The sequence below is a fragment of the Triticum dicoccoides genome, chromosome 7B (assembly GCF_002162155.2).
Source record: "Triticum dicoccoides isolate Atlit2015 ecotype Zavitan chromosome 7B, WEW_v2.0, whole genome shotgun sequence".
Lineage (NCBI taxonomy): Eukaryota > Viridiplantae > Streptophyta > Magnoliopsida > Poales > Poaceae > Triticum > Triticum dicoccoides.
This window is the reverse complement of record NC_041393.1, coordinates 730,709,825-730,718,995: the sequence shown is the minus strand read 5'-3', so window position 1 is coordinate 730,718,995 and position 9,171 is coordinate 730,709,825. Positions and strand designations below refer to the sequence as shown.

Below are 9,171 nucleotides of genomic sequence, written 5' to 3'. Positions count from 1 at the left end.
CACCCTCATACTATGGACATTGTTTCTCAAGGTAAGCTACTGTTCTGAGTTCAAATGAAGAACTTAGGTATCCATTGCGCGGTTGCTAACTGGTTCAAGTTGTTACTACTCACTAGAGAGCTGGGGTTCCAAAATTTCAAGATACGACGCTCTTCGCCGATTTTGCCCTACAAATCGATCTTCAAGTGGATCAAAATTTCACGAAGCCCATGGACGCAAGATATTGTACAATAGCAGTGTGATATATATAATATTACATGATGATATGAGGAGTTCATCAGTCCGGAGAACAACAACGAAGCGCAAGCTGGTCCAGTGCTTTTTTTTTCCGGTGGTCGTACGTACTACTATATTACATCCACCAGGAGAAGAGAGAGATCAAAAATCAAAATCCAAAAAGAAAAGAAGGCAAAAAAAAGAAGAGCTCTATAAATTTAGGGTTCGTTCTATAGATATGTCAGCCTCCTAACAGCAGCAACAGCAACACAGGCATAGCGCGCGCACACACACACAGCATGCAAAGCAGCAAGCAGAGCAAGACCTCCTTCCTAATAGCAGCAGACAGAATTTCAGAAGTTCCTCATCGGTCGTCGTCGTCGGTCGTGGATGATGATGATGATGGTGATGATGATCTAGAGCTTCCTCCTGCAGAGTGGGCATGATCCGTGCTTGATCAGCCAGCCGTCGATGCACGGCACGTGGAACACGTGCAGGCAATCGGGCAGGCTCCGCACCTTCTCACCAATCTGGAAATCCTGAAAACCAACACCAACATGAATAGAAAGTTGAGATCAAAAATTTCCATCACTGAGAAATAACAACCGGCAAGCTGAAGAAACAATGAGCTCGAGAGTGTAAGAGTATGAATAGAATGTTCATGTTGCAGAAAGAGCTAGGCGGTTTATGTTTTAAGGTATGTGAGGATTTCTGAATTCAGACAGACCAAAAAGATCAAAAGAAAATTATATGACAGCTGAATGAGCAACACGGCAGAAATTCAGAATGTTTACAGACAGACGGACCAGACAGACCAAAAGAAATTCAGGCTATAAATGAGCGTGAAGAAATCAAATAAATGACTACAGATGAATGAGCGGAAATTCAGAATGTTCACTTCACATAGTGCAATGATATGGTGAACAAGTAAGCAGAGTTTGTGCTAATAGGGGATAGTGGGTTTCAGAGATGATGTGTGGCTTTCATACCTGCAGGCATACTGAGCACCCGTAGAGGTCACCGACGGCATTCCGGTTATACTCCTCGGTGATAGTGCCCTCGGGCAGTTTCTCGATGGACGCCCTCGGCATGCCGTTGGTTCCCTCGATCTCGAAGAGGTCAGGGGCCTCCCTGAACTGCGATGAGTCCACTGCATTCATCTGTACGTCCAGAAAAACAAGCATGACATTGTCAACAATATTTAGCAACTGGTTTCAGACAGCTGCTTAGGCTCAAACCATGCATATGCCTGATGCAGAATTGCAAATGATCAACCGACCTGGCTGCGGACCACCCGCTGCACTGCCGGATCAACCTTCTCACGGACGAGCCGGCCCGTCAGGAGGCTGTAGATCACATTAAGCTGCATTGCCCAGTAGTTGAAAGGTTTGTGTTAGGCTCAATCAGACCACAAAGTTTCAGCCAAGTCAGAAGATACGTTCATTATTCAGGTATCTATCTCAAACGAATCGTGTACAACTACAACATGATGATTATGAGGACGACAAGGATAGATAAGCAAGAATGCACCCCCCCAAGTTACTTGCAAATTATAATCTAGTAACATTATTTCAGAAAAAAAAGGAAGAAAGAGATGGTTTGACTATGGGATGAACATTCAACAGAAACATTTTTTTAATGTTGAGAGCAAGAATTAGTCCATGTAAATCAAGCAACACACACTGATAGTATGATATATTAACAAAGGAGGTGCAGGCAAGCAAGCAAGCGTGTCAGTTACGAAGTTGCTGTCCTGCTCCTAGCTACTTGCTGCCAACCAAGGACTGAATCAAGCATCTCATATCTGGTGCTTACCACGTACAGGATGCTCCAGATCCCGGACCGGCGGGAGCGCCAGAGGCGGATGGAGGAGTCGACGACCTCGATGGACACGAGCGCGCCGGTGATGGCGCCGATGCCGGTGCCGCGGAAGAGGCCGCTCTCCGTGGCCAGGCCGATCAGCCCGCCCGTGACGGCTCCCAGGAACAGGCCGGCTGCACAAGAACAGAGATGCACATATGTCAAATGTTCAGAACATGAGTATGTAGTAGTCTCTACAGAATTTCTCAAAAGCAGAGTGTGTGTGCATAAGAATAAGATTGCACGATACGTGAAGCAGATCAACCCAAATTGCACAAAGACCACGCGCTTAATTCAGGGGAAAACACACTGCACAAGGCCTGAATGAATCGCTCAAAATTTTGCTATTTTGCAACTCAAGAATCTGTTACTCCTTAAATAGATTGCGAGCAAAGATTTGAGAAATGAAGCAGAAACAGAAACTGTGAGCCAAGATTGGGAGAGCGCCGCTCGGATCCTGCTCTCCGTACACACATGAGCAGGAACCCCCATGGCTAAATCATCAAAATATCCCCTTTGTTTTGCTCAGAAGCGAACTGAAGCATGAAGGTAGGGTGCACTTGACAGTAAAATTTCCTCTCTACATGAAGATATCTGAAGAAATCACGACTGGCTTGGAGCCGGCGTAGGCGAAACAGAGGAGGGGAGGGGGAGAGCGTCCGTACCGATGGCGAAGATGAAGGTGATGACGCCGCGGAGCACCCGGCGCACCATCCTCCGGCTCCCGCCCCTCCCGCGGCTGCTCCCGCTACTCCCGCTGCTCCCGCCGCTCCCGCTCCTCACCAGCGACGCCAGCGACACATTGCTGGAGCTCCGCGCGAACGCGCCCGACGGATCCATCCCCCGCCCGCTCCCCCACTCCCCACTCCCCACTCCTCCTTCAACCCCTTAGATCACCCACCCACACGCACAGAGAAGAAACAGAGAACAACAGCAGCCGGCGGAGCTGGATCGGGTCTGGCGAGGGATCCGAGGAGGGGAGCCAACCGACGAGGAGAGGACGAGGCAGGAAGAGAGAGAGGGGGGGAGGACGGAAGCAAAGAAGAGGGGAGGGGGACGGGAAAGGGGGCGACTTTATGGCGCCAACCAACCCGTGACCGGCGCATTGAATTCGCGTGCGGAGGCGGTAGGTTCGGCTTGCCTCCGGCGCCCGCCTTGCCTCGCTCTCTTTCTTTTCTTCGTGGCGAAGGCGAGGCTCTGCTGACGGCACCCATCCACCGTGGTCATGGCGGCCGCCTGCCCGCCACCTGCCCTGCGCGTGCGGCCATCAATGGCTGCCGCGCGGGAGCCATGCCGCCCGCCTACGTGCCACCCCGGCCAAGATATTTTCGTCCCCTTTCCCCTCCCGGGTAAGCAGCTGCACATGCCGCCATCACTCGGGGCTGAGCTCCGGATTAATGTCTTTGGGAGTCTTGTTTGTTGTTGCGATGGATTTGCGAACGGGGAGAAGGTCGCGGTGACGTCTCCGTTTTTATTGGTTGGTTAGGTTTGGTGAAGGGGGAGTTCTCTATTGTGAGTGTTCTCCTCTTGGTCTTAGAGAGCGAACGGTTGGCCGTCATGGGGTCCACCGGAGAGGAGGAAGGAGGAGGAGGAAGGAAAATAATGGTCTTGGATGGGGACTTCGACGGTCGCCATAAGGGATTTTTGTGAGGCGTGATTTGGCGGAAGTCGACGACGACCGTAATTGTGTGAGGCTCACTGGCACCGAAGGGGAAACACGGGGCTATTGTCACTCCTCACACTTAGGGATGCTTGAGTGTCAAGATTCAAGTGGTCCGGTCCGATTTGCTCCAACGCTAGGGATTGGTTGTGTGCTATGGACGCTGCTTGTTATGGTTCGACCCGGGTCAAATGGGTTTGCCCTTATTGGTCCCCACAAGCTCTTCGATTACCCTAGTGGTAAGAAAACATAGGTTCGGTCCACCAGGCCAATGGGTCGAACCGGACCACCTGAATCTTGACTCGAGTGTCGATGGTGCCAACAAGATGTGTTCGAGGCAAGAGACAATGGAAAGGCTGCAAGACATAGGAGCGGAAATGGGAGAAGGATAGAACATGATAATGGTCGTCGGATGAGATCATATGGGCTTGGGAGCATAACAGTAAGTACTCATGATTGTCAACATACTCAAATTTTGTAGGAGGCGGGTGGGACGCCCCATGGATGCAATGACTTGGGGATCAAGGTTACCACTTGTCTCCCATTCGTCTGGCTAGCTATGAGAAATATGTGGCTTGACACGGACTTCTGGGTCATACCTCTTGCCCTTCTCTACGAACAATGACGAAACGATCAATCATCTCCTTGTTGGTTGTGTGCTACCACGAGCGGTCTAGTGTGAGATTTTGGGGGCATGGGGACATTGTCGATTGGGTCTCTTTGCAGGACGACACGCTAGTGGCTTAATTCTATATTTTGGTTTAGCACACAGAAGTTTGACTTGCACAAAAATCGATACACCTTATACTTCCTCAGCCTTCTTTTCTGGTTGATGGACAAGCCCTCCGACCGAGAAGGATGCACTATGCATGCAAAAGAAAGAGAGGTGCTTTTTACAAGTTCAGCCCTTTTTATTTAATAGAAAATCAAAATGGGGGAGGGGACAGAGGGGATTGGCCTTTCTAACAAGCGGAGGAAGTACATGCCATTCACCGGGAGATATGTAAACATAGAATAAAAATGGCATTGTCTTCAACCAGGCATCCCATCGGCTGACGCTACCCTAAGATGTGTCGCACGGGTGTGTGTGGACTGGTGTCGTCTGGGTTTGATGTGCTTGTATCTTCAAGCTTTCTATGCCAAGTTAACTAGGAGGGGGGTAGACAATAATAGCGTGAGTAGTAAACTGGTGGATGTTGTCACGGCTTTTGTGGTGACGTATGTTGGATTTCTACCTGCATAGGCGGAAACCCGTAAATTCATAGGGGCACTCACCTGTCCAGCCCTGCCCCTCGCTCGATTTGCCTCGTGATTCGTGAAGTAATTGAATCCCGCATGAGGACACAGTAAAAACAATCCTTCAAAAAAATTAAAGTTTTAGCGATGGAACTTATGGTTTTTGCATCTAAAAATGCCCAGTTTCAACAAGTTTCAGAGATATAACTTTAAGCAATTTTCTATCGCTCATACTAAGTTTCAACACTGAAACCCTACATTTTTAAATAGTCAAAATATATTTAAAATGGATCTTATTTCAAAGCGCTGGTCAAGAGAAACACGAATATGAACCCAAAACTTAATTTAGAATTTTTGTTTAAAAGATACAGAACTTTAAAAATCAGAAGCCAAAATAAATGGCCAGTACCAAAGACCTGAGTGCCCCTGCACTTGCGTGCCGCAAATCCTCGTCTGACGGAACCCCATGTTCCTTGATCATCTAAGTCATCTGAGTCATGTTATGTTTAAAGAAAAAACGACAAAGTTCTCTAATCTACATACATAGACGGAAGCCCCGCGTATAAATTATGGTGAAAAAAGGTTGGAAAATAATTATGGACAAAGAAGGAGAGATCGTGGTTAGGTTGAATAAAAAATTGTGGCAGTCAAATTTTTTTTTGCGCTGAAAATTTCTGATCTATTCATTAACTATCAAAGTATTACAAAGAACCAATCTGTTGGCTCGGTCTTTCAGAAATTCATAAGGCTAGGGTGCGTTTGTAGAGGTACTTGTGCAGGCATATTGCGAGCGTCTACGTCTATACTATGTTTTAGAAAAGAAAATCACATACTCAAATAAAACTTGAGCATCCATCCAAGAGTAGGAAGTGCTAACTACTCGCTTCGTTCCAAATTACTTGTCGCAGAAATAAATGTATCTAGAACTAAAATACATCTAGATACAACCATATCTTCGACAAGTAATTCGGAAGGGAGGGAGTACATGACTAATCAACGGATTAATTAATCTGTTGCTAGCTGTGATGCATGAAAACTACGTAGCGGCCGATCCAATGACTTGTTCAGGGGTACTCTGATATAACCGAGTAATAACGGTGATCAACAGTGGATTAAGATGTGACGATTGAGATAGCTATTTTCCCCCCTCTTTTCCCACTACTAAGTAGTAGCAAGCAGCCCGTTCTGAAAGCGATGTCACGCGGGCCCTGTGTCTGTGTTAACACACAATAAAGCAGATTAGTTAGCATCAGTACTACTCGTAGTACCACAATGATCGATCGGTTGCCCATTCATTAGTGATGTGACGATGGCTGATCAACCCTGCTTAGTTCACCGTAGCTTTTACGGACCAATGAGCGAAGATTAACTTGGCTAAGGCCAATCATCGGAGGGGTGCACGATAGATTGGTGACGGAAATCGGGGTGGAGCGGGGGAGTGAACTCACCATCGTCATGAATCACTGACTTCAGTTTAATTATATAACTTTCGCAAAAAAAAGTTTAATTATATAAGACAGTAGAGATATATTTGTTCGTTTTCACACAAGTTTATCTGGTCCGATGTAAGTTTGCTCAACAGATCACTAATTTGATGCAGAAGTTTTTCAATTGCAAAAGACAAAACATGCCCGAGCTGCCCGGATCATGTCACTGCACCAACCGATCGAATAATTCGGCGCTACTAGTCCATATTATAATCGTGTTTAATTAGTTAGTTGGTTAAGCTAGGATAGGAGGAAGGTCGCGGGTCGTGCGTATTGTACGCCGTGGCGTCGTACTCACACTCACAGACATGCTCGCACGTCACACCTCACAGCCTAGCCGGCTTCACAGCTGAGTGTATTTATCACCGGTGTACGCACGCAAATTTTCGGGTCGCCGTCGCAGGTGTATAGTTCCGGCAAAAGAGGGAGGAAAATGAGGAGCTGTGCTGTGCTACCTGGAGGACGTGGTATGCATGCGAGTGTGTGTGTAGCCGGCAACACACGCAGTTGTTGCAATGGTGCCGCCGGCTTCACTGTAGAAGTAGTAGTACCGCCTACACAGTTCTGGAATAATCGAGGCCGGTGAGGTTCATAGTGGGCAAAATTGTCAGATCAACATAGCCTTCATGATGTTTATGTTCGTGGTAGATTATATCCTACTCATGCTTGTATTCAGTGTAAATTAATTTTGATGCATGTTTACGACTGTTATCGCTCTCCCAGTTGGTCGCTTTCCAGTCTTTTGCTAGCCTTCACTTGTACTAAGCGGGAATACTGCTTGTGCATTCAAACTCCTTAAAACCCCAAAGTTGTTTCATATGCGTCCACTATATCTTTCTATATGCGGTATTTACATGCTGCTCCAAGTAAATTTGTATGTGCCAAACTCCAAACCTTCAAATGAAATTCTGTTTTGTATACTCGAGTAGCTCATGTTTCAATGAGTAAATTGCACAGAAGTACCACAATTGGGGCATTGGAAGCAGATTGGTACCAAGATTGGTAATTTTTACATGTCAGTACCAAGATTGGGGCGAGCCGTTGCAAAAAAGACTAAAAGTGTGTTTTATACGTATTGACAGAAAAGCTGACCGGTTGGGCCCGCCCGTCAGGCGACACGCTGGCCAGTGCGCGCGTGCCCGCGCGCTGACTGGGACGAGGCCGGCTCCCGTTTAGGGCGCGGCTGGTGCGGTCGAGCCACACCCCCGCTCACTCCCCCCGCTCTGCTCTGCTTTCTTCTTCCTTCTCTCTGCCTCGCCGCCGGCTGCGCCCGCCCCCGCCGGACACCACACGACGCTGCCGCAGCCATGGTTTTTGAAGACGAGAGCAGCGACGAGAACTCAAGCCTCCCGTACATGCACTCCGAAACCTCCACCGATGGGCTCAATCAGGTCAGTTACTCCATTGGAGCTAGGGTTAGGGCTAGGTTTAGGAAAATTTTGGGATTTTTCTGTCTAGGTGGTCTTTGTTGTAAGGATTTCATTTGATTTGCTTTGTCCTCGTCCTCTGCACATGATGCTAACTTGGATTTTGCTTGGGCAGGTGCCTTTCTCTCTTCAGGACCCGGATTGCAATGGTCTTGAGCTAGACCTGATAGTGCTGTGCGAGAAGCATGGGAAGCCATCAGAGAGGCTTGTTGCATTTGAAGGAACAATGACTGGGAGAAGGTTCTTAGCATGTGCAGAGCCGGTAATTTTCTTGCCTTATTGATTATGCACAGGATATGTTCATTGGAAGTCACATAGTCTTGTTTGCCAATTGTTATTCAGTTATGTGATTGGTAATTTTGTTAGTCATATATGTCATACTGTAGTGCTCATTGTAGGAATGGTGAATATTATGGTCAGTAGAGTGCATTTAGGCTAAATATAGGCTCAAGCATGCTCTGTTGTGTGCACATGAATGCTCTGTTGTATGCAATGTTGCTTAGTACTCACATTAGCCATTAGCTGATGTGTGACTCTTAATAAGTAACTGTTGCTTACTGCTGATAGTAGGTACTTCATTAGCTAGTTTGTTCCTGCAGGCTAATGTAGGATTCCATTATATTAATGGCCAATTGTAAGTTGGTTATTATGCAAAGTTGAATGTAGTGTTACTCTGCTAATTATATACTGATCACCCTCTTGCTTAGCACATGGATGTGCAAATTCAGTGTTGGTCAGTACCAACATTAGCTACTGGCATGAACTAACTGTTGCTTACTACTATTAGTAGTTGTATTGTACTAAATTTTGCCTTGTTATTTTTCCAGGAAGGTCAGAATTGTGGGTTTGTTCAGTGGGTTGATGAGCAGTGGCCCCCAACAATGGAGAATGCATTGCTGAAGCTTTGGTCAATGGTTGAAGAGAGCAAGTCTGCTAGGGTGGATGATAATCTTCAAAGTTCTTTAACTATTCACCATTTGACAGAAGAAAATAAGAAGCTGGATGCACAATATGACAAGTTAGTGAAAGATGTGCATCAACTTGTGGACTTTCAGCAGGATAGGGTTGTGGATTTCAGTTATCTGCAGTCAGCTGTCACATATCAGCACCAATGCGGAGCTGAATTGGTGGCTGGTATGAATGCAAAAATGGCAAAGAAAGATACAGCTCTAGAGAAGCTTCAACAGAAGTTTGAAATCCTGTGCAACCTGACAAGTGCTCAAGCAACTGCCATCCAAAACCTCAAGTTGAAGAATATGAAAGAGAAGCAATTGAGGATTGAGGC

General features: G+C 46.8%; 1 protein-coding gene across 2 annotated transcripts; it reads right to left on the bottom strand.

Annotated features, from left to right (window-relative positions):
* Positions 1–212: 212 nt before the first annotated feature.
* Positions 213–3,494, bottom strand: LOC119337458 (NEP1-interacting protein-like 1). Of its 2 annotated transcripts, none has more exons than XM_037609606.1 (5): positions 3,168–3,494; positions 2,032–2,210; positions 1,496–1,579; positions 1,206–1,376; positions 213–755 (listed from the first exon to the last, which is right to left on the bottom strand). In XM_037609606.1, the coding sequence occupies exons 1-5, from the start codon at positions 3,439–3,441 to the stop codon at positions 633–635; spliced, it is 831 nt and encodes a 276-aa protein (XP_037465503.1). In that variant the 5' UTR covers positions 3,442–3,494; the 3' UTR covers positions 213–632. The 2 variants fall into 2 exon arrangements, with proteins under 2 accessions (XP_037465503.1, XP_037465504.1); XM_037609607.1 differs by having other exon boundaries at positions 2,742–3,493.
* Between the last annotated feature and the right edge of the window lie 5,677 nt (positions 3,495–9,171).